The sequence below is a fragment of the Wickerhamomyces ciferrii genome, contig 00029, assembly GCF_000313485.1.
Source record: "Wickerhamomyces ciferrii WGS project CAIF00000000 data, strain NRRL Y-1031 F-60-10, contig 00029, whole genome shotgun sequence".
Classification (NCBI taxonomy): domain Eukaryota; kingdom Fungi; phylum Ascomycota; class Saccharomycetes; order Phaffomycetales; family Wickerhamomycetaceae; genus Hansenula; species Hansenula ciferrii.
The window spans coordinates 238891-263372 of NW_011887711.1; the positions used below are offsets into that span (position 1 = coordinate 238891).

The 24482-nt window shown below is 28.5% G+C and overlaps 11 protein-coding genes across 11 annotated transcripts; 5 read left to right on the forward strand and 6 right to left on the reverse strand.

The window, feature by feature from the left end:
- Positions 1-51: 51 nt before the first annotated feature.
- RSB1 (RTA1 domain-containing protein) lies at positions 52-1495 on the reverse strand (the record flags this gene model as incomplete). The annotated part of the gene is made up of 2 exons (XM_011278054.1): positions 52-683; positions 808-1495. 2 exons carry the CDS (start codon positions 1493-1495, stop codon positions 52-54), a joined length of 1320 nt encoding a protein of 439 aa, XP_011276356.1.
- A 1800-nt stretch (positions 1496-3295) lies between these two features.
- RSB2 (RTA1 domain-containing protein) lies at positions 3296-4633 on the reverse strand (the record flags this gene model as incomplete). The annotated part of the gene is made up of 1 exon (XM_011278055.1): positions 3296-4633. One exon carries the CDS (start codon positions 4631-4633, stop codon positions 3296-3298), a length of 1338 nt encoding a protein of 445 aa, XP_011276357.1.
- A 2282-nt stretch (positions 4634-6915) lies between these two features.
- PIG2 (putative protein phosphatase regulator PIG2) lies at positions 6916-8466 on the reverse strand (the record flags this gene model as incomplete). The annotated part of the gene is made up of 1 exon (XM_011278056.1): positions 6916-8466. One exon carries the CDS (start codon positions 8464-8466, stop codon positions 6916-6918), a length of 1551 nt encoding a protein of 516 aa, XP_011276358.1.
- An 828-nt stretch (positions 8467-9294) lies between these two features.
- Positions 9295-11151, reverse strand: MET30 (ubiquitin-binding SDF ubiquitin ligase complex subunit MET30; the record flags this gene model as incomplete). Its single annotated transcript, XM_011278057.1, has 1 exon — positions 9295-11151. The coding sequence occupies one exon, from the start codon at positions 11149-11151 to the stop codon at positions 9295-9297; it is 1857 nt and encodes a 618-aa protein (XP_011276359.1).
- Positions 11152-11501: 350 nt separating this feature from the next.
- BN7_1414 (Sentrin-specific protease 2) lies at positions 11502-12671 on the forward strand (the record flags this gene model as incomplete). The annotated part of the gene is made up of 1 exon (XM_011278058.1): positions 11502-12671. One exon carries the CDS (start codon positions 11502-11504, stop codon positions 12669-12671), a length of 1170 nt encoding a protein of 389 aa, XP_011276360.1.
- A 2402-nt stretch (positions 12672-15073) lies between these two features.
- On the forward strand, positions 15074-15853 carry BN7_1415 (3-oxoacyl-[acyl-carrier-protein] reductase; the record flags this gene model as incomplete). Its single annotated transcript, XM_011278059.1, has 1 exon — positions 15074-15853. The coding sequence occupies one exon, from the start codon at positions 15074-15076 to the stop codon at positions 15851-15853; it is 780 nt and encodes a 259-aa protein (XP_011276361.1).
- Positions 15854-17033: 1180 nt separating this feature from the next.
- Positions 17034-18890, forward strand: BN7_1416 (Galactose transporter; the record flags this gene model as incomplete). Its single annotated transcript, XM_011278060.1, has 1 exon — positions 17034-18890. One exon carries the CDS (start codon positions 17034-17036, stop codon positions 18888-18890), a length of 1857 nt encoding a protein of 618 aa, XP_011276362.1.
- A 204-nt stretch (positions 18891-19094) lies between these two features.
- Positions 19095-20067, reverse strand: HIS1 (ATP phosphoribosyltransferase; the record flags this gene model as incomplete). Its single annotated transcript, XM_011278061.1, has 2 exons — positions 19095-19897; positions 20016-20067. 2 exons carry the CDS (start codon positions 20065-20067, stop codon positions 19095-19097), a joined length of 855 nt encoding a protein of 284 aa, XP_011276363.1.
- A 415-nt stretch (positions 20068-20482) lies between these two features.
- BN7_1418 (40S ribosomal protein eS28) lies at positions 20483-20686 on the forward strand (the record flags this gene model as incomplete). The annotated part of the gene is made up of 1 exon (XM_011278062.1): positions 20483-20686. The coding sequence occupies one exon, from the start codon at positions 20483-20485 to the stop codon at positions 20684-20686; it is 204 nt and encodes a 67-aa protein (XP_011276364.1).
- A 715-nt stretch (positions 20687-21401) lies between these two features.
- Positions 21402-23494, reverse strand: BN7_1419 (PHO85 cyclin family protein; the record flags this gene model as incomplete). Its single annotated transcript, XM_011278063.1, has 2 exons — positions 21402-23299; positions 23401-23494. The coding sequence occupies 2 exons, from the start codon at positions 23492-23494 to the stop codon at positions 21402-21404; spliced, it is 1992 nt and encodes a 663-aa protein (XP_011276365.1).
- A 538-nt stretch (positions 23495-24032) lies between these two features.
- PET117 (Pet117p) lies at positions 24033-24371 on the forward strand (the record flags this gene model as incomplete). Its single annotated transcript, XM_011278064.1, has 2 exons — positions 24033-24071; positions 24174-24371. The coding sequence occupies 2 exons, from the start codon at positions 24033-24035 to the stop codon at positions 24369-24371; spliced, it is 237 nt and encodes a 78-aa protein (XP_011276366.1).
- Between the last annotated feature and the right edge of the window lie 111 nt (positions 24372-24482).

The following is a 24482-nucleotide window of genomic DNA, read 5'->3' on the forward strand; positions in this document are numbered from 1 at the left end:
CAGTATAATCATAAAAACGAATAAAGAATGAATAAAAAATCTTAAAGTTCATCATGACTGTGTAAAATCTCTTCTTTCACTAGCTTGTCTAATATCTCTCCATGATTCATCTCTAGCATTAGTAAATTGTGAATAATCTTGATTTGTTGGATTATTATTTGAATTTAAACTATTATTTTGTAATGAAACATCTTCATAATCAGTATCAGGTTTTTCATCAACATAACTATTATTTTGATTTGTTGAAGAATCACCAGGATTTGTTCCATCATATTCAATTGTACCTTGTTGTTTTTGTTTTTCAAAATCATTTTGATCTTCAAAACTTTGATCATTTATTCCTTCATCATCTTGTTTTGCCAATTCCTCTTTTTTAGTCTTTCCAGATTTTTTTGTACCAACAACATTAATTGTAACTTTACGACTATTAAAAGCAATACCAGGATGGAAAATTAATAAAACAAAAGTAGCCAAAGCAATCATCAGGGCATCAAGGAAAAACATATAAATTTCATGAGTAATTAAATAACCAGACCAACCTTGAATCAATTCAATTAATCTATAAACACAACGAATATAAACAAAAAGTACAGATAATGCCACAGCAAATGGGAAAATTTTAAATAATGTTCTTGATCTTAATTTAATATAATCAGGATTTTGATTAAATTTCCCCTGATATTCTAATTCATTGTGTTTTGATCTATTAAAATACTTAATATTCCAAAAAAAAATGTATAAATAATGATGAATAAATAGACATTGACAAGACTTGGAAAGCTAAACCACCAACCATAATATGTGTACCAGTTTCATTATCTTTTTTAGTTTCAGCACTAGCGGCTAAAGCACCACCAATAGCTTGAATAACAAGAGATATAAAATCACAAATCATAAATAAATATGAATATAATATAGGTCTCATCACAGCAAATTTTGGACCATAAACAACAATAAATTTCCCCAATAAAATATAAATACCACCCATTATAAATGCTGGTGCTATTGTTAATGCAATGATTTGTAAAAGGAAATAATCCTCTACGGTAGCATCATCATGAGATAAAAATCTACCTAAAAACCCCATAGTTTCTAATGCTAACCCACAAAACATTGCAACAAAGAACCACCATTGTTTATACCATGAACTAATCAAACTTTGTGATAAAAATAAAATTGCAAATATAACAAGATAAGTTAAATTACCACCAATTGAAGGAATTTCACCATATTGATTTTGTGCATCAAAAATTTGTTTTAGCGTACCTTGATATTCACCAATAGCAGCACTTGCACTTGCCACGGCTTGAGATTGAGTTGCAGTTGCAATTATAGCTTGATTTGATAATAGACCAAACGAGGCTTGCATACTTTGATAAGTAGCTTGAACATCTTTTTGAGTTGTTGTTTGAGTAGCTAATTTAACAGAGTATGAAGATACTTTAGCACCTAATGAAGTGATTAATGGGACATAATTTGTAGTACTTGAAGTCATCTTTGGTAAATTATCATATGACTAACTTGTCCATTTTGTTTTAAATCATGGAATCAAGAGTGTATATATACCTTTCAATCATCATCATCATTTTATTGTCTTGGAATAATCAATTCACTGCCCGAGTAAAACCGCTTGTCTTAATGTATTAATTTACTGCCATGTTTTTTTTTTTGTTGTGGTTTGTTTTTTTTGTACTGTTTATTGCATTTTTTTAGTTGCTGAAATGGCCAAGATTTGAAATTTATTTATGTTGTTTGATTTTAAGCGTGTTATTAAGCGACAAATATGGCTGATGTGTTGATTAAGGGTTTGATCTAAAATTAGGTTACAATGAGTAATTCCCGTTATATCATATTGGACTTGTTTAATTGTTTGTTATTGGTTGAAGTTATATTAGTTATAGATCTAACTTTAACAACCCTGCAGATATAGATCTATTGACGGTTGGACCTTGATTGTTCGATACATATAAACAATATATCCATGATTCTACTATACTAGTATTACTACTATATGATAATTGATATCTATACCAAGCATAACTTTAACTACCAGTATAGTTACACAATAAATTTTCATATCGGACACGGTTATAACTAATTATTATAAGGGTATCCATCGCTTATAATCCACAACCATGTGATCAAACAAACGCATAAACACAACCACAATCACATTGAACCACAACCATCACCAATCTATTCAAAACACCCTTTAAACCCTTTCAAATCCACTCATCATCAATTTAATCATCGCTAAATTATCAAGAAATCACATGAATATAAGAACAATATTAAAAGTGTCACTTCCGTTATCCGTAACTTTAATAATGTTCTTGTATTTCTTATACCCGATTAACACCGTAATATAAAAAGGATTTATTCACGCCTTTTGCAGGAAAAATTGATTTTCAATTTTTAAATTGCGCAAGAAAACAAGAACAAGGGAACTAGATTTGTATAAACAAGTACACTTTTGAAATTATATAAATGTAAAGAGAATCTCATGAAAATGAAATGGAATTGATGTTACACTTGAATTGAATAAAGAATAATCATCAAACGTCACAGTTATTGCTATGAAATTCATGGTTAGCTAGATGTACTGAAAAATTATTTAATGAGGTCGAGAACACATCTATAAAATTTACGCTGAGTGGTATCAAATATTAATTCGCGTAATTAGTGATTCACTTTTTGCGCAAAAGAATGAATCAAGAAATATGAACTAAAATTTCCAAAATAAGCTTTGTGTGTTTAATAAACTTTTGATTTACGTAAAACGTCGACCGTATTTATAGAATTTAACTTTATTTATAAAAGTGATCTTTAAAACTGTGGGTGTTTATTTTAGTCAGATCATTCAATCCAAGTTATTCAGTTATACCTTGGAGCTCATAAAGCTATTAAAACACATAATAGCAATAATCATGTATTACGCTGGTTGAGCAATGTGTACCTTAATTACGTTCCTTGTTACAAGTAAGAATATGGATCATCTCATCAAAATGTGTTTCACTGTGATCAATTTATAAGCGCGACGTACTTCTATAATGGAAAATCATAAAATTTGTATTTTTTTGCGCAATTTTGTGTCGATTACCTATTTGGGAACGGATTTAAATACATGATTAGAAATTATAAAGTAAACAATAGAAAATTTATAGATCTATAGATCTATGGATTTATGAATAATTTGAATTAACTTTTATTATTGATTAAAATCTAGTTATATAAAAACAAAGCTTATAAATGAATTGAAAAACGAATGAATATATAGTATTATATAGTATTATGTTTAATTTGCAACATTAGGTCTTGTATCAACATATCCATTTGATTCTTGAACATTTCCATCTGTAGCTTCATGATAATAATCAGGTTCTTGAACACCCTTTGTTTCATGATCATGAACATCATTTGAATCATCATTACTATAATTTTCATTTTCAAGTTCATCATTTTTATTAAATCTTTCATCACCTTGACTTGAAACAATAGCTTGTTCTTCTTGATCTTTTGATTTATTATAATTTGCAAGACCTTTAACAGGAATTTTTGTATTTCTACCAAATACAAAACCTGGATGGAAAAAAATTAAAATTATAATTGCTAATCCCATCATTAATGCATCTAAAATCATGAAATAAACTTCATGAGTAATTAAAAATCCATCCCAACCTTCTGCTAATTCAACAACTCTATAAATACAACGAACATAAACGAAAATAACAGCTAAAAATACAACAAATGGGAAAATTTGGAAAATTCTCTTGGATCTTAATTCTGCATACTTAGGATTAAATTCTGATTCAAGTTTTAAATGTTCCCTTTTATTGAAAAATTTAATCTTGTAAAAATAATGTAAATAAAGGAAAATATAAATTGACATTGAGAAAACTTGAAAAGCTAAACCTGCAACCATAACATGAGTCCCACTTAAACTTGATTCATTTTCTACAAGGGAAACAGCTGCAATACCACCACCAGCAGCTTGAATAACTAAAGAAACAACATCACAAAATATAAAAATATATGAATAAAGCATAATAGGTTTAACAAGGGCAAATTTTATACCATAAATCATTATAAATTTTGTTAAAAGGATATAAATACCACCCATTATAAAAGCAGGTGCTATGGTTAAACAAATAATTTGAACAAGAAAATAATTTAATATAGTATAATTATCATTTGATAAAGTTCTACCAATATATCCAGCCATTTCTAATCCACAACCACAAAAAAATGCAGTACCAAACCACCATTGTTTAAACCAAAGTCCTAAACCTGAATGAACAACAAAGAAAATACCCATTATTATAGCTAATGCTAAATTACCACCTTTACTTGGTGTCATACCACCATATAAATTATTACTTTCATAAATTTCTTGTAATGTACCTGAAGCTTGAGCAGCTATTGAACTTGCAGATTGAATAACTTGAGATTGGGTAGCTGTTGCTATAATTTCTTGATTTGAATAATAAGCATAAGAAGCTTGTAAACCTGCTAAAGTTTTTGATTCTGGATATACAATATTTTTGGCACTTGCTGTGGCTAGGATTTTTGAAGCTGATGATATTTGTGATGATAAAGTTGTGAAAACTTTATCAAAATTTGTTGTTGAAGTCATTATAGATGTTTGACTTTTATTGTTTAATTGGTTCTCCAGTGATCAAAAGATTTAGAAAAATGATTATACTTGCAATTTCTGGGTCAAATAATCTTTTTATATAAAAGCTAAAAACATTAAAACAATCCCGGTTGTTAACAATTTTATATTTATCCATTCGTTCCATTCGATCCATATTATACATGCAATCGATCGATCGAATTTTAATTTTTTGACCGATTACCACCGTAAAATTACTAATTTAGGAAAGTTTGGCATTAGGGCGTCTTAAACTTTAAATTCTGTTTTTTCGCAAAAAAATTAATCACGGAACTAATGGATACACTTTGATTACATAAGTGCTGAGAAAGCAAAAGAACATATAATAAATTATAAACTTGTTTTTGTTTTTGTTGTTTTGTAAAGAAAAGAACCCATAAGCGCCGACATTAAAAGGACATGAAATAAATGTGATATAAGTATTAATTGTATCACCATTAAAATTAATTGTTGAAAGTGGTATGAAAAGCAGCAATTTCTGAATCAAAAGTGTTGGTTATGATCATAGAACAATATTGTTGTTGATTAAGTTGAAATTAAATTGAATTAGAAGTTGATGAACCAATGAACCAGATGAAGTAAATGAAATAAAAGAATAAATAAATTTTGAAATGATAATTTGATGATGAAATTTATATTGAGGACAATATCTTTTTTGTTAAAATTATCAATATCACCAGCGGTTAAAGATCTGATTTATAATAATGGAATATCTAATCTTCTTTGACTAAGAATTGATCTATGAGATGAATAATAGATTAAAGAGATGAATGCAAAGATGTAAATAATTGTTAAATCCATGATGTGTTGATTGTTATACCAGTTGATGAAGAGGATGGAAATGAAATTGAATTTGAATATAAAATTGAGATTTCAAATTGTTTATATATCTTTAAATTTACCTTTATATCAAAAATTAACCGCTGAGCAATTTGTTTTAACTTTATATAATAAACGGAGTTGAAACTGAAAAGTATAAAGTATAAAACTAATTGCGTGTATTCCGATATTTATATGGTAAATAAGGGAAATTAAATATAATTCTAGATAATATCAAGCACTTAATTAACATGTACATGCACATGTCATGCTTTACTCTAAATGGGGAATATCCATTGAATTAACTAAGATAATTGTCTTTAAACTTTAGTATGTTCTCGTATGTTGTTATCTAGTATATTATGTATACCCTTTTGAAAATCATGATCACTAAAATGATATACAAACCCTTAATAAAGCAATCAGTTTTATACAAATTAAGCGAAAACAAGTAATTAACATGTAAGATTATATTGAAAATCATTGGAGTACTTTGGGTACCAATGGGTACCAATGGGAACTCAAAGTTTTTAGTTTATACATGTTCCAAATGAAATGTACATTCGCTTGTTTAAATTGAGATCTAACTTCTGAAAATCAAAATCGTTTATACAGCTAAGACAGCGTAGCTAAGCTTTAACTCTGTAATACAATCATGTCTTAAACTAGAAGATCGTACTACAATAAGATAATAAGCAACCCTTTTCAAATTATTATTACTGAAAACTAGCTAGCCATAAACTAGCTAGCCATATAAACCCCATACAATATAAAATAAATTTCTAGAATATGTAGGTTTAAACTGACCATGCTAGATTAATATTTTATAATTATGTAAACACATAAATACATACATTTCCATGGGTATTTAGGAAGTGCATAGCTGTTCCAACTTCCGAATCTTCCATATATTAAGGTGTATGTACTAGATCTTTAGATCTATATCTCTATGATTCTATGCAATGGTATATCAACAATCAACTTTGATCAAATTAAAACCTTATAAAGATATGAATCTTGACCAAAATAAAAGGATCCACAAACAATATTCAAATCACCATTCTTCTTAACTTTTAATAAAATTCTTTGCTCTTGTTCTTGTTCAACTTACTACCACTTGTTTGAAATAAAAATTGTTATCGGTAACATCGGCCATTTAATGCATGTTAAAAAAAATAAAAATATGTCAAAATTTAAAGTATGTGCATGCTTAGTAATCTATATAGATATAAGAATTCATACATACATAATTTATTTTATAAAGTTAATCTGGCCAGCCATTTATATATATTAAAATATATTATTATATAGTTTATAAGTTTATTCTTTGATATTGTTTCCCTTTTTGTGTTATTCCTAGTTCCTTATATTCCTTATTCCAAGTATATGTAATATGTTGTGTATGATATTTTATTCTTTTTTCATTAATGTTTATTTAAATTTTGATCTAAATAACTTGATATTGTATTTGTTTTTAAATTATTTTGATCATTATCACTTTTAAAAAAACAATAAGAATCTAATAATTCTTGATAAGATTTTGAATTAATCATTGGTTTATGATTTCTATTTAATTTAAAATTTTGTGCAATTGATGAAGTTTTAGTTGTATTATTATTAGTGTTTATATTATTATTATGGTCATTATTTTCATTATTTTCATTATTAAATGGATCAATTTCATCATTTTTTAAATTTGTTGTTGGTAATATCTGATGATTTGAATGATTCAAACTAAAATAATCTTCATCAACTAAATTCATATTTTTTAAATTTAAATCAGTATTAATTAAAGGTGGTATATCATCATCATCATTAATTTTTAAAACTTTTGGAGTTTCTGGTGATTTAACATTAATTTCATAATTATGGAAATATGAATCATTAATATTATTCATGGTATTATTATTATTAGTTTTATTTGAATAATCATCAAGTGAAAATTTATGATTTTTGGTAAATCTCTTCTTTTTATGTTTTGTTAATTCAATTTCATAATTTTTATAATTATTATTATCCCAAATTTCAACTTCATTTAAATTGATTTGTTTATATCTATATCTAATACAAAAAAACACTTTAATTTTTGATTCAGACATAAATTTAAAATTTATTAATGGTATCTTAAATTTAAACCGATCATAATTTGATCTTTTCAAAACTTTGGGAATTGATTCATTTTCAATATAAAAACTTTCAATTTCAATAACAGTTTTCCAATGATCAAAAGTATACCTAATATGAATTTTTTTTTCAAATGATAAATTCTTAACAGCAATAACACCCAATATACAATCATTTTCTTCATCAATTGAAATTCTTTCCAAAAAGATTGATGATTTTTCAATATGAATTTTTTCATTATATTTAATTTTTTCAAAATTTATTAAATCAAGATCCCAATTTAATAAATAATCATCATCTTCTTCATCAGAATTATAACCTATTGAATCATCATCACTTTCAATACTATCATATTGATAATCATAATTATTTAAATTTCCATAACCATATTCTTTACCAAAATTATTATTAAATACATCTTTTTGACGACCACGACCATGACCATGATGAAACTTATAAGATCTCCCTTTTAAAATAGGTGAAGTATTTGCACTAACAGCAGTTGGTTTATCCTTTTCATTAAAATATCGAACATCAACATCTTGACCAAAATGAACACCTTTTTTATATAATGGAGTAGTTGGCATTGATTTTGAAACATATTCACCATTCATCAAACAATTTAATTTTAAATTTGATTTAACTAATTCACCAGATTTTTTACGAACTAATTTTGGTATTGATGATGTTGAATTTGTCTTATGAAGTGATCCATTGTCTCCTTCTTGATCATTTTCATTATTTATTGAAGAATCTGAATGTCTTTTTTTATGTAGAAAGGAAAGTGATAATGAGTTTTTGTTGTTTAGGTTTATGACACTTGAAGTGGAATTCTTTCTTTGGTCAGACATGGCATCATTGATTGTGTGAACCTTTGATCAGCTAGTATAGTATGTTGTTGATGTTGTTGATTTGGTTCAATTTTGATGGTTTTTGTTTTAGCAATGAAGCGGTAAAATAATAAATTTCTCAGGGATGTTTTTTTATTTTTCACTCCAAAAACCCAACAATGAATAAAAGTTTAAATAAGAGATCTTCAGTGGAATATTGTGATTATTGAGAAACTAATTAATATGTTTAAATGGATTTGTTTTGTTTAGTTTTGTTTTATTTTATTTTGTCTTGTTTTGTTACTCTTTCTATGGACCAGGTTATCCCGTATATTGATAATGTACGCGTTTGATCAGTAACTAGTATATAACCGTTTCAACACTTCCGAGATTTCCTGAGAATGAACTGATTTTAAATACTTTAATTACAAGAAATTCATCATTTTATATAATTATTCTGTGTATTAAATAAACTCATTATTCTAGGATATTCACGGTGTTATTTACTCAATCTGTACCTTTGTGGAGGTTGACATCAATTGTACATTTGTGCATCATCTGATACTTTAAGGCTGCTCTTATGCAGTAAATCAATATACTCAGATACGATGCAATCAATTCAACGGCTATGTGGAACAAGAATAGTAGGCTATGAAAAAAACGTTATACAACTACATTTATGTTATATTATATCATTTCATTAATCCCTATACCGTATATAAAACCCCTGATTATTATTATTATTAATTAAAAAACACAAATTATAGCACATTTCATTAGCAAAACTTGTTAGATATGTATCTAGCAATATTCAAATAGTTATTAACAAGACTTCGTCTTGTAGATGTTTCACATAATATCAAAATTTGTTAAACGGACAAGTCCTGTATCACATCCACTTGCAAAACTTGAATCTCCAATTCCAACACATGTAACTGGACTATTATGACCTGAAAATGTATTCATACATTTCCCAGTTTGTAAATCCCAAATTTTAGTAAATCTATCATGAGCACCACTAACAATTCTAAAATTATCACAACTTATATCCCATATCCCTTCAACATGACCAAATTGTGTACGAATACATTTACCAGTTTTAACATTCCATAATTTTATAGTATTATCTAATGATGCTGTTAATAAATATGTTGGATATTCTCTTGTTGAATCATTATAATCAATTGTTCCAAATTCGGATGCATCTTCACTTAATTCATCTTCACCTTCTTCCTCCTCTTCTTCATCACCTTCATTAATATCTTGACTTAATTCATAATCTTCTGGTAAATTTAATGGTATAACTTTTTGAACTTCTGCAATATGACCTTTAAAAATTTTTAAACATTTATTTGTTTTTAAATCCCACATTCTTATAGTACAATCATCTGAACCACTGAATACGGTTAATGATTTTGAATGAATTTTAACACTATTGACATTATCTAAATGACCTCTTAATGCATAACATGTTCTATTTTCAACATTCCAAATTTTAAGTGTACGATCTGCTGAACCACTAACTATAAATTTTTTATAAAAATCAACACTTAATACTGAATCTGTATGACCTCTATAAGTTGATATACATTCACCAGAATGATAATTCCAAACTTTTATTGTTGAATCAAATGATCCAGTAATTAATTTTTGTTCATCAAATACCAATGATTTAACACCTTTTTGATGAGATTCTAAAGTTTTCAAGCATTCACCTGTATTAATATCCCACATTTTAATTGTTGTATCATATGAACCAGTAAATAAATATTTATGATCATATTTTAAACATAATATACCATCTTTATGACCTTTAAATTCTCTTGTTTTGAAAATTCCTTTTCTCCAATTTCTTTCAACTTTAAATCTTTCAGAATAAACAGTTTTCCAAGGTCTTGTTTTAAATTCAGGTTTACCAGATGATGATGAACCAAATGATCCAGATGATGATCCAGATGAACTTGATGATAATTTACGTCTCTTAGTTTGTTTATTTGTCTCCACTGTGAATTCTCTTGCTCTTTTCATACTTAATAAAGGTAAACCCCAACCACAATTTGGACATTTTCTATCAATATGTTGTTCACACATATGATGCCAAACACGATCATCATCAGCTAATTTTTGCCATTTTTTAGAAACTTGAGCTGCATTACACAATGATGCACAATCTAAATAACAAAGGATTTTAGATGAAATTTCCACTGGTAATGTACTTATAAAATCTATTCTAATTAATGAAGAAATTTCTTGTGATATAAATGATAATTGAGGGAAACAACATTGAGTTAATAAACCTTGTAAGATTAAATTTCTTTGGAAAGAATTTGCACTACCAAAATTTGACCATATAGAATTAATCATATTTTGATCCTTGGAAGGAATTCTTTCTAAATTTAATTGAATTTCATTCATCTTGTTAAAATCTGAAGCTTTATTTGTTTGAACATCAGGATTATGTCTATAACAATATTTATGATAATTATCACTGGGTATTAGTTTGGTATCTTGAACTTTTTCCTGTGGAGTAAGTTGACGAACATTATCATCATCATTACTACTTAATTCTTCTTCAATAATTAATTGTTCTGGTTCAACTGAATTTGCTTTTGAATTACTTTTTGAATTCGCCGCTGTTATCAAAGTTCGATGTTTTGTATCTTTACCATCAAATTTCTGAACATGACAACTTTTCCTTAAATCCATTGTCAAATTATTCACTTTTTGTCACCAATATTATCACCAATACTATGATATCAATGATATTCTATATTATCAGTAGATTATCAAGGGTTATCAATGATTATTATGGCGATTTTAGTTTATATAAATGAAATTAAAACTAATTTTGAATTGTGTGGTTATTTTCATACATTTGTCCTTTTCTTGTAAAATTCAAATTTGTCTGAACGGCACACACGCCACAGCTCAAAATGGCAATTTGGAGACACGTTAAATAGTGACAGACATCGCGAATTTTAAGACAAAAAGCCATTAATAGCAATTGGAAGACAGTGATATTAGACAAAGGTATTGGTTCAATTGACTAGGTTAGGATGTTAAGAGTAGTGTATAACCAGTACAAAGGTTATTGTATACCCAAGGGAAACACAGGTATCCAATCAGAACATAGCCAGGAAACTATATATACAAATGGATTCAATTTCTTTAATTGGGAAGATGATGAATTACAACAATATTCTAAAATAACAAATTATAATGAAGATGAAGAAGAACAAGAAAATGGGGATATGTATACTAATGAATCTAAAAATCATTTGAATCATGAAATGAGTGATTTATTAAAACCTTCAGTATTGAAAAATGAAATTACTGATAAAATTAATGATAAAATTAATGATAAAAAACAATTAAATGGTAAAAAAATTAAAAAACAATATGGTAAGAAAAAAAAGAAACAAAAAGGTAATTCAGATCTTGATGATTTTAATATTCCTTCTGATGTTAATAAAGTTGCTCAATTGAATAAATTACATAAAGAATTGATCCTAAATTTGAAATCTCAATTGGCATCTACAAAAATTAATGATGATGAAAAAATTTTACAATTTTTTGATGTTTCCATATATAAAGAAGAATTAGATAATTTAAAAGATGATGAATGGTTAAATGATAATAATATATCATTTTTATATGAATATTTAGAAAGATATCAATTGAATTCTTTTAATAAATTAATTAAAGATTCAATTATTTTATTACGTCCATCAATGGTTTATCTTTTAGCAAATACCTCTGCACCATTAGAATTAAAAGGTGTTTTACCTCCATTAGAAAATTCAAAATTTATTTTCTTACCAGTTAATGATAATGATGATGTTGAAACTGCATCTGCAGGATCTCATTGGTCTTTAATTGTTATTAGTTTATTAGATCAAACTGCATTTATTTATGATACAATGGAGAGAGCAAATGAAACTGAAGCAATTCAAGTTATTAAAAAATTAATGGAATATTTAGGTTATCAATTAAAAATTAAAATTATTGAAAATACTCCACAACAAATTAATGGTAGTGATTGTGGTATAATGATTTGTCAAATTACAGGATTTTTATTATCAAGATTATTAAATTTAAAATATTTAGAAACAAATTATATTGATTTAAGTTTAGATAAAGTTGATATAAGTGCAATTGATGGTAGAATTTTCCTTATGGGTACATTATTAAATTTAGTTAAACATAAACAAAACTTGGATCAATAGTTATAAACTATACATCTATGTATTATAATGAATTTATGAAATTTGCATTACATATAACATCATCATTAAACGTAGTTTACATTAAAGCACATGATATAACAAAACTAATAAAAATTGACACAAACAACCGTTTACAACTTACAACTTGCAACATAATATCACTTTAAATCACGTTTATATCACAAATAATTAATCTCGCCACAAATTGAGGCTAGTTCAAAGCCCTTTCAAAGTCCGTTCGGGTCAAACCCCTTTGGGACAATAGACCGAACACAGAAAGAGAATTTCTGCCTAAATTCCCATCCGTCTAATTCCCGTCTAGTCACCAGTACTCTGCCTAGAGTTTTCATGAATCTCTGTGTAGACTGTGTAGACTGTGTACCCCCCTCTGCCTAGAACTACTTTAGGCAGAAAGCCTACCCGCGCCAGTGACACCTTATAAATTAGACAAAAGAACCACAGTTTATAAAATTTAAGACATTCGTCATTGATAGGTGAATTAATTATTTGTTATATATCAAATGAGTATATAAATCGATATGATTAGGCGATTGAAGCTAAGGAGTTGATATGATTGGAATGTTTAGTTTATTAACATAAGAACACTTTGGTGTTTATGTGTTTATCTCATTGGAATCTTAAAGGTGAACTAAATCGGTTAAGATTTGTCTTATGAGCACTCAAATTTGTCTCAAGATAAGCGATAAGGAATACCATGACGAATGATCTTTGGATTCTTTGCCACAATTTGTTAATTTATTTACAAGATTATTACAATTTAGCAATGAATTACTAACTAAAAAACTTAGTTTATACATATTACAGAGCTACTTTAGTATAAGAATATGACAGGTCAATAGAGATACGGTGGTTTAGTTTCATATGAAATGACTACTAACTAGGTCTATTCAATTGTGGTAAGATTATCGTCTTATTTTAGTTAGCATTTCAAAGATTGAACTAAAGGTGTACTAACCCCAAGCCTCCACATGATTAACCAGCTCTTATCAAACAGCCAGCTGATAATACACAGTAGTAAGTACACGGCTCAAACTTAGTATGATATACTATGATCTTAATTGTGGTTCTTCTTCTTCTTAATTCGGATCGGAGTGTAATTATATATATCTTATCCTTTATTCTTTTTAACCACCACGGTATCACGGTGAACTAAGACATCCAACCACCACAGTTTATCAATAAATCTTTAATTCATACGTGAGCTTTCTGGGGTGATTTATGATTTTTATGACGCGTATCATTATTATATGTTTAGATGATATTCATAACATGATATAGACTTTAAATAAGCTGCTTCAGAGAGTACAAGTTATTATACAAAGCGCTATTGGATGATGTAATTTAATTTAATCAACTATGTCTTTGTTGTAGTCTTATTAGAGGGAATAGATGATAAAATACTTCATATTTTATCATTAGATCTCATATATATATCTCATATATCAATATTTGGAACTTGCAAATTAGACAACACAGAAGCACGGCGGTTAATGAATAAGTTGATTAGTGTAACAGATAAACTAGCATTATACATTAGTCAAATTGAATTCCACGCTCATGATAATACTTGGCTTGAGTACTCAACATTCAATTATACAGAACGTTTATATGATAATTTAAAATATTATACGCCAAGTTTGATGGCATTATTGATTATCAGTTATATCATGTTGCAACACGTTAAAAGCTCAGGATGATGAATACTAGATTGCACAGCTAGCTGAACCAATGACTGCTCTGGATATCTGATTTTTGATTGGCAGGCAGATATGACTCAAGGATATATATGAATTCCTTAGATACCTTATAACAATTATAGTTTCTTTGGTCATGATCTATTGATGTACTTATGGCTTTAGATATATATGAATAAAGAATCACTGATCACATTTATGGATGAATAGATGCTTGAATAGTGACAATATACATGGGTGTCATATACAAGAGTATAAAGTAATTCATTCATATTCAACAATTATCGTGCTTTGTTGATCCTATGTAACTATATATAAGATTTGTATCTAACCTTGTGAATTGTTCTTAGTAAGAACTATTGAAGCATAGCATTCTAGATGTCGTATAATCCAATATACATACATTTGATCTAATATCACATTGATGATATATTTATTTCTTCATCTTCAGTACTTCAATTAAATTCTTATCTTAATAGTAACATCATGATCTAAATAATCGGATAGTACCCTGGTCCCTCAAATGATCTTGCAGTATCAACACCGAGATTTAATTTAGGTTGTACCTGAAAGAAAAACCGCGCCTTAATTAATCAACAGTTTCGAGTCAAAACATCATGTATTTTAAAATACACGTTTATCTAGATGTGAAGTTCTCTTCATATACATTACTAGATCATTTGAATCATGTCTAAAGTCGCATTGATCACAGGGGCTGCTCAAGGAATTGGTAAAGCCATAGCTACAAGATTAGCAAAAGATGGTTTTAAAATAGCTATAACTGATTTGAAAACAAATTCTTTAAAAGGTGAATCTGTTATTAAAGAAATTGAAAACAAATATAATACAAAGGGTATTTTCATACCAGCAGATTCAAGAATTAAAAAAGATATTCATAATGCAGTAGAAACAACATATAATGAATTAGGTGGTTTCAATGTTATTATAAATAATGCAGGTATTGCAATCTTAGGGAAATTAAATACTTTAACTTCAGAATCATGGGATCAAATGTCATCAACAAATATAAATGGTACATTATATGGTATTCAAATTGCATCAGAAAAATTTCAAAAATTAGGTCAAGTTGGTAAAATTATAAATGCAGGTTCAACAGCAGGTATTGAAGGATATGAAGATTTAGGAGGATATTGTATGACAAAACATGCAATAAGATCAATTACACAAACTTCAGCAAAAGAATTAGCACCATATGGGATAACTGTTAATTCATATTGTCCAGGTATAACAAATACAGAATTATGGAAAAGTATTGATAAAATGACTGGAGATTATTCAGGTAAGTCAAGAGAAGCAATTATTTCTAAAATTACTGAAAAAATTCCACTTGGTAGAACAACTAGTGTTGAAGATGTTTCTGGGGTTGTTAGTTTTTTAGCAAGTGAAGATTCAAATTATCTTACAGGACAGAGTATTATAATTAGTGGTGGATCCGTTGTACGTTGATCATTGAACCGGTGTATAAATTATGTACTATGGGTATGTACTAAACGTTAACTTTCGGATGAACAATCTATATCTAGTAATTAATATTTAGCTCATCGTGTATATAAAATATCTTGGAAGTGCTTAATAATACTCGCGATAGTTTAATTTGAGTCATTTGTAGTATTCAATCCTGAATTATCCGGTGATTTAAAGGTATCCCCACATAGAGTATATGAGCAATGACACAATTATCAGGAGTCCTAGACAATCAACAATCAACTGATCTTATAGTTAAGTGAGAGTTACATGAATCCGATATGGCACCGAGTTTCAATTACCAAGAGTTTATAAGTACAATATCCAAGACTTTGAGTACTTTGATTATGTTTGAACAAGTCTGGCGTTGGAATCCGGACAAGAAAATAATTAATGTGAGCTTATCGTGCAAAGAGATACGTACTAGTATACCCAGAATACTGAGAGATCTGTGCTCTATTGTTGAATGTTCAAGCGCGCCTGAGCTTTGAATATCATATGAACATCATATGGACTTTACGAGATGTTCAGGGTCTAGTCATTTACGATATCAATATTTCAAGGGGCCTTTTAGTAAACAAACAAAATTGAAAAGAACACCAAAAACAAAATAAATTCTGTCAACTTTCCAACTGGGGAAAGTTTAAACTTTAAAGCTGACTGGTGTTCAGGTGCTGTCTTTACCAAGTAGTAATAATTTAATTAAGCGCCGAATAAATCATGAAATTAAAAGTAAACAATTTTAAGAAAGTGGCGATTAATTTTTAGTGAAACGAGTACTTATATGATGGACTTACGGTTGTTCTTACCAAATGAGTAATGGTTATTGGTTGTATCTTGTGGATTATGGGGTAATGATGTTCTTGGTAAATGATTTGGTTTCCAATTGCTTAGCATTTGAATTTTGTTGGTACAATGTTTTTAGTTCATGGTACGTTAATATGGGGTAGTATTATGGTTGTCGCTTTCATGTCTTGGTGAAGAACTAGCTCCACTTTCTAGTTCGAAATTATGATCTTTAACGGTTTGTGATACACGTTGATGTTTATGGTTCTAATCTGTTTATTGAACTATAAAATAACAATCATTTCTCTCTGATTTATATTTTTATGGTGTTCATAATAGATTGAAAACAACTACAACAACTAGCTATTCCCGTATCATGACTGCTCCAAAAATTGCTGTGGATTCTGTTAAACATCCAAAACAATCATTCAGAAAAAAATTCTTTAATTCTGATAATTCACCTCCAGAAATTTTTAATAAAACTTTATACCTTTCAGTTTTTGTATTTGGTGTCTTAGGTTGTGCTCGTGGGTTAGATGAAGGTGGTATTTCAGGTTCTGTTGCTCAAGCTTCTTTTAAAAAACAATTTGGACTTTCTGATGAATCCAAAACTGAACATGAAATTGCTCAATTAAAATCAAATATAACTTCAATGGTTCAATTAGGTTCTATTGGTGGTTCTCTCTTAGCTATGTATTTGGTTGATAAATTTGGTCGTATAAAAACTTTACAAGGTGTTTGTGTTGGTTGGATTGCTTCAGTTGTTATTCAAATTACCGCTTCAAAAGTTGGTCAATTATATGCTGGTAGATTATTAGAAGGTTTAGCTATTGGTCAAACCGTTGTATTAGGTCCAACTTATTTAAGTGAAATTGCTCCAAAAGCTATTAGAGGTCTTTGTACTTGTGTATTTGCAGGTGCTGTTTATATGGGTATTATGTTGTCATATTTTAGTCATTATGCTACTGCGATTCATATGAGTCCTAGTAAAAGATTACAATGGGTTTTACCAACTTCTTTGAAAATTATTATTGCTGGTTTATTATTTATTGGTACTTGGTTTTGTAAAGAATCTCCACGTTGGTTAATGAAAGTTGGTAATATTAATCAAGCTTATAAAAATTTATCAAAAATTAGAAATTTACCAGAAGATCATCCTTATGTTCTAAGTGAAATTTCTGATATTCAAGAACAAATTAATGAAGAAACTGAAGAAACTAAAGATACTTCAATGTTGGGTGCTTTTAAAGAATTATTATTTGTCCCATCTGTTAGATATAGATTATGTTTAGGTCTTGGTGTTCAAATCTTGGGTCAATGGTCAGGTGCAAATGCAATTACAATTTATATGCCAGAATTAACTGCATTAGTTGGTTATTCAGGTACAAGAAAATTATTAATGACTGCTATTTTAGGTGTTGTTAAATTTTCATCAGCTTATCTTTGTGCTTTTTTCATTATTGATTTCCTTGGTAGAAGAAAATCTCTTTATATTGGATTAACAATTCAAACTATAACTACATTATTTTTTGCATTATTTATTGCTATTGTCCCAAAAGTTGCAGATGAAGAATTTGAAATGTCACCTTCTGAAAAACAAGCTGGTGTTGCAGCTTTAGCTATGTTATATTTGAATGGTGTTGGTTGGACTATGGGTTGGAATTCAATTCAATATTTAATTAATTCTGAAATGTTCCCATTAAGAGTTCGTAATATTGGTACTGCAACTATTATGGCTTTCCATTTTGCAAATCAATATGGTAATACAAAAGCTGTTCCATTAATGAATATTGCATTACATCATAAAGGTACATTCTTCTTCTTTTTCGCTGTTTTATTAATGGGTTTATTCTTTTGTTGGTTTTTTGTTCCTGAAATTAGTGGTAGATCAATTGAATCTATGGATAGATTATTTGAACAAAAATGGTATTTAATTGGTAGATATGGTGCTGAATTAGCTCCAGATACTTCAGGTGTTAATCATGTTCGTTTTGTTGAAGATGAATCAGGTAAAGGTGAATTGAAAATTGATGATGATGATAAAAAACATAATGAAGAATTTATTGAAAATGCAAGTTCTGTTGGTAATTTAACAAAATCTCAAACTCAAACTACAACTACTCAAACTAATATCACTTCAAATGATTCAAATTCAACTAATAGTCAATCAAATCTTGAATTGAATAATCTTGATTTAGAAAAAGGTGATGCTGCAGGACGTAATGTTCATTAGATGATCTGGTATCATTATATATCTTATTTATTATAATTGTTATTTATCATCTGGAATGATAGACTTATTGTTTGCTATAGATATTTATTTTATAATATCACGTTCTCTTTTGGTTTACATAAATTCATATACGTAAGGTCTTTAAAACAAAACTCTATGATTATTATTTATAAAAGTTTAAAAAAGCATCAAGCTCTATTTTTTTTATACACGACAATTTGAAATATCAAATAATATAATATCAGAAGCACCTTTTGATTTTAATTTATCCATAATTTCACCTTTTTTACCTTTTTCAATCATTGAAGAAATTGCAACCCAACCTTCATCATCTAATGGAGAAACAGTAGCAGCACGACGACCTGGAGTTAAAGCTAATAAATCACTTAAATTTTCTCTTGGTGCATTATAATTACATAAAATATATTTTTGTGCAGCTAAAACACCTTCAATTCTTGCTTTTATAGTTTGAGATAATTCTGGATGTGATGGAGTTTTAGATTCAATTAAATAAGCTGATGTTGATAAAACAGTTGCAATATCAATTAATCCAGCAGCTCTCATTGTTTCACCACTTTCAACTAAATCAACAATTGCATCAGCAACACCTAATGCACATGAAGCTTCAACACTACCACCAACGTATTTAATTTTGGTTTTTAAAGGTTCACCAGATTTAACACCTTCTAATTTTTCAAAATATTTTCTTGTTAAATTTGTAAATGATGAAACAATAGTTTTACCAATTAATTGTTTTGGTTCTTTATATGGACCATCAACTGGAACTTGAACTTGTAATTTACATTTACCAAATGTTAAATCTAATGCTAATTCAACATCAACTTCACTTTCTTCAACTTGATCAACACCTGTAATACCTAATGAACAACGACCTTCACCAACAAAAGTTGGAATATCTGCAGCAGGTAAGAAAATTAAAGCAATTGGTAAATTTGTTGATAAGGCAATATCTAATCTATTATAACGATGGAATTCAATATCTGAACCTTTTAATAATTGAACAGCTTTTTCATAAAGACGACCCTCTTTGAACTTTTGTTAGTATTTTTATTATTATTATTCATATTGGATTGATTTCTTATCATATATCAATCATGTACATACTCTTTGGGACAGCAAATAATAATCTATCAGATAAATGATTAACTAAATCCATAATGAATGTTTTATATAATAAATAATTAGGTTATGAATCCAAAAGTATATTAGATATACTGAATATATTTTAAATTTGTCACAAAATTATTAGTTTAATACTCATCAACCATGTGTGATTTTTTCCAAATCTTTTCAACTTTCTCGATAACGCGCACTCTGACTCAGAGATTTCGGAAAGACCGATTACCGGCGGAATTTTTAAAAAAAAACTTGATGATGTCATAAATTAGGTAATATTACGAGGGTATCTAAGTCATGTGATTTCGGATTTGGTCGTATTTCCCTTTTGGGACCAGACGCTATTTTTTTTAATAAAGTATATACAGAATTTTTTTTTCAATTTGTTTAAATATATGTTTACTTATCTTTTGATTTATATTGCATAACTTTTGACACATAAATTACTTCAAAAAATGGATACTAAAACACCTGTTACATTAGCTAGAGTTAAAAAAGTTCTTGGTCGTACCGGTTCTCGTGGTGGTGTTACTCAAGTTAGAGTTGAATTTATTGATGATTCTTCAAGAACAATTGTTAGAAATGTTAAAGGTCCAGTTCGTGAAAATGATATTCTTTCATTAATGGAATCTGAACGTGAAGCAAGACGTTTACGTTAAGGATATTATCTTTATTATTGATCTTTAAGTTGTTGGTTTAATTATTGTTTAAGTTATTCACTGTTGTTTGCATATACAAAGCATAGTACGTCTATTGCTTTTGGTTAATTTTGGTTTTAATATATATTGGGGGGAATATTGTTGAAGGTATATGATATATAGAATTTAATTATTATATTGAATATCATGATCAAATCTTTTATAATTTGCACATATAAGTAATGATAATGTAGTACTATGACTACGTCAATTTAAAAGCTAAAAACGTATGAACTTATAATAAGATTAACAGAACTAAATATGAATAAAAAATGCAAAAGTAACAATTTCCCAATTAAAGGACTAATCATCATATAACACATCATCATGAAGAAAATTATAATATATTTATATAATAAAAGTCTGAATTAATATAACATAAATCAAGAGAATCATGTTCAAATTCATAAAACTTCCTTTGACTCATATTATTCTTGTGTCAATACTATCTTTTTGATATAATATCACTCTATAATATAATAGTCTTGTAAACAAAGAAAACACAAAATAAATTGGACAGGGAAAAATAATAAAAATAATAAAAAATCAAAAATGAAAACCATGAAAGAAATATATACGCCATTAAGCCATTTAAAATCAAAAATAATCATAATAAGAAGAGTGTTATATCATTAAAGAAATATGAAACAAATGAAAACAATAAGTTTATGTGTACTTATGATTGAACAGATTCTGTAGTTGAAGAAGATTGATCAATATCTTTATCACCATCAGCATCATGACCCGGTTTATTTTGATTTTCATTTAAATGTTGTTCTTGTTGTTCTTGTTCATCATTTCCTTCATCATTTTTTAATTGTTCTCTTTTCCAAAATTTTAATAATAAATCAGCATATCTTTGTAATTCTTCAATTTGAATCATTAATTTAAAATCAGTTAATAATAAAAATTGTAATTCTAAATGATTTAATTCTTCTAATGGTAATCCACCAACTTTTGCATATCTTGAATTTTTATAAAAAATGTCACTAAAAAATTTTGATGCAACTGTTATACCTGCAATAATCAGTCTATGAATATTATAACTATCCATAACAAACAATTGTTCTTGAGGTTTTGATTGATCTGATATTGATGAAGATGAATCTATGTCATTTGAATTTTGTTGTAAATTTTCTTGATCAAAATCACCTGCATTTGCTCTTTTTGCAATTCTATCAAAATAAACTAATAAAGTTAAAAAAACTTCATTTGTAACAGGACAATATTTTAAAATTCTTGTCAAGTATGCATGTAATGAAATTGCTGGAACATTTCTACCATGGAATGCTAAAACATTTGCAGTAAATTTATTTGATTGATGTAATTGAGATGCTTGATGATAATGATGAGGATGTAATGAATCATTTGCTTCAACAATTTTTTGTAATAATGCACTCAGCATTAATAATAAATCATTTACAGGATGATTTACAATATCTAAATGATTTTCAGGTTTATTTGATAATTTTTGTGAAATTGATCTTGAAAATAATTCTTGTTCTGTTAAATTTGATGTATCATTTTTTGGATTTAAATTTGGTTCTTGTGGTATTGTTGTACTTTCTGTATCAGATCTTGTTATATAAGGTTGTTGTTGTTGATTATGTGTATCATATGGACTTGGTTTTATGAATTCATTATGTGTGATATGTTCAGTATTAACATTAGTTGTTGGTATTGAAGAAGTTGAATATTGAAAATTTGGTAAAGTATTATTATTAAAATGAGTTGGAACAGAATTTGATGCAGATGAATAAGAAGAAGAAACAACACTTGGAGTATTATGATATGGTGTATAAGAATTGATTAATTCTGAAGTTTTAAAATGTTGTGAAGTTGAAGGTTGTTGTATTTCTATATTTGATGAACGATTAGGTACACTTGAGCTGAATTGATGGTTGTTTGGGGTTTGATTATGTGCTTGTTGTGGTGATATTTGTTGTTGATGTGGTATATGTTGTGATTGATCAAAATTCATTGAAGATTTTAAATGAGGATTTCTAAAACTTGAATTTTTTGGATTTGGATAAGGATAATTTGGTGAATTATGACCAGAATGTTGACGTTGAATTTGTTGAGGTTGAGTAGATGATTGATTTGATTGAATTTGATGAATTGAATTTGATGAACCACTTAATTTTGAAGTTAATAAACTTGGACGATTTGTTGATATATTTGAGTTTGAATGTGACACATTACTTGAGCTATTATTACGTAGGAATTGAGGCGTATTATTGATTGATTCACTCATAGATGCGGTTCTATTAGCATTATAATAGCTTGGAGGGTCTGCTCTTGGACTATAATGGCCACTTGGTGATGACGAATTGAAAGGGTTTCTTAAATTGGAAATGTTGTTTGTTATGCTATTGTTATTCAAATTTGGAGTGATTATAGGAACTGAAATTGATTGAGATCCTGTTGAATTCACAGAGGAGGGCAATTGTTGATCTGATGGTGATGCTTTGAATGAACTTGCTGTGTGATAAGATTCTGGCAAGTTGTATGATGTGTTTGAAGATTGTTTACTAATTGGTTCCTGACGAGGGATAACTATAGGTTGACTTGAATCTGTTTCAAGTGCCGACTCTTGATTCTGTGGAAGTGTGTTAGTGAACTTTTCTTTGTTTCTGTGTAGATTCCCTTCTGGGTAGTTCTAATTGTAAGTTTACTCACTTGCATCAGAAAGAACGGGGTGGTATGATGAGCCTGGCTGATTTGAAGCTTCTGTTGTTGATGTTGCAACTCTGATATTTTGATATACATTCAAACGTGTGCAGCGCACCAACTGAGGGTAAATTTCGCGACGGGAGCTCGTGCAGGACCCAGGCAGGAGTGGCCAGTGGGAAGGTGGACGATTAGGCAGATGAACATTGAACACTGGGCAGAAAAACAGACAAGAGTTAGGCAGAGATGAGCTTAGGCTATATGATCGATAAGTTTAACGGGAATTGTATTTACGATTTCTTCTTTCATTTTAACACATTGTGCTTGTGAAGTTGAAATGAAATTGTGTCAATTGCTGTTTTTCACGAGTGATGTGCTGGGATTTTGTAATCGATTTCCCGTTTAAAATTTGAGGTTTCGCTTAGATCTTAGACAGGAAATCTCTTTCTAGGCTCTGTCGCTTTGTCTGGGCTCTGCCTAGGCTCTGCTCACTGTTTAGGCGGCCTCTGTTACCTCTAGGCAGACACTAACAAATCCCATTCGCGAATATGAAAATTAAAATTGATTTTAGTAATAAAGAAGATCTAAATATACTGTTTTATACTATCAACGTTGTTCTTATTACCATCCATATATAATGTCAAGAGCTAGTAAGATAACGTTGGCTTCCACAATAGTAGCCACCACTGCTACCGTGATATGGGTCCACAAAGTCCAAGCTGAAGAGAAAGAAGTGAGTTTAATCTAAATATCTAAATTAAATATGGTATATTAACAGATTTCAAAGGCATTACATCAAGGTCCTATTAAAGATGCTCAAAGACAACAAGAAAAGGCATTGAGAAAGAAGTTATTGGTCAACCAACAAGAACATGAAATACAACAAGAACTACGGAAACAATACGAACAATTACAACCTTTAAGTGGTCAAACGTTCACTGCAGAAGAGAAAAAACCAGAACCTGAACAATCATGAACATATAAATCCATCATTTGTATATATAACCAATGTCCATCACAGATTCAATTGTAAATAGCTAATTAAATATTATGACGTTATTCGTTTATTTACTTTAATTGTACTGAT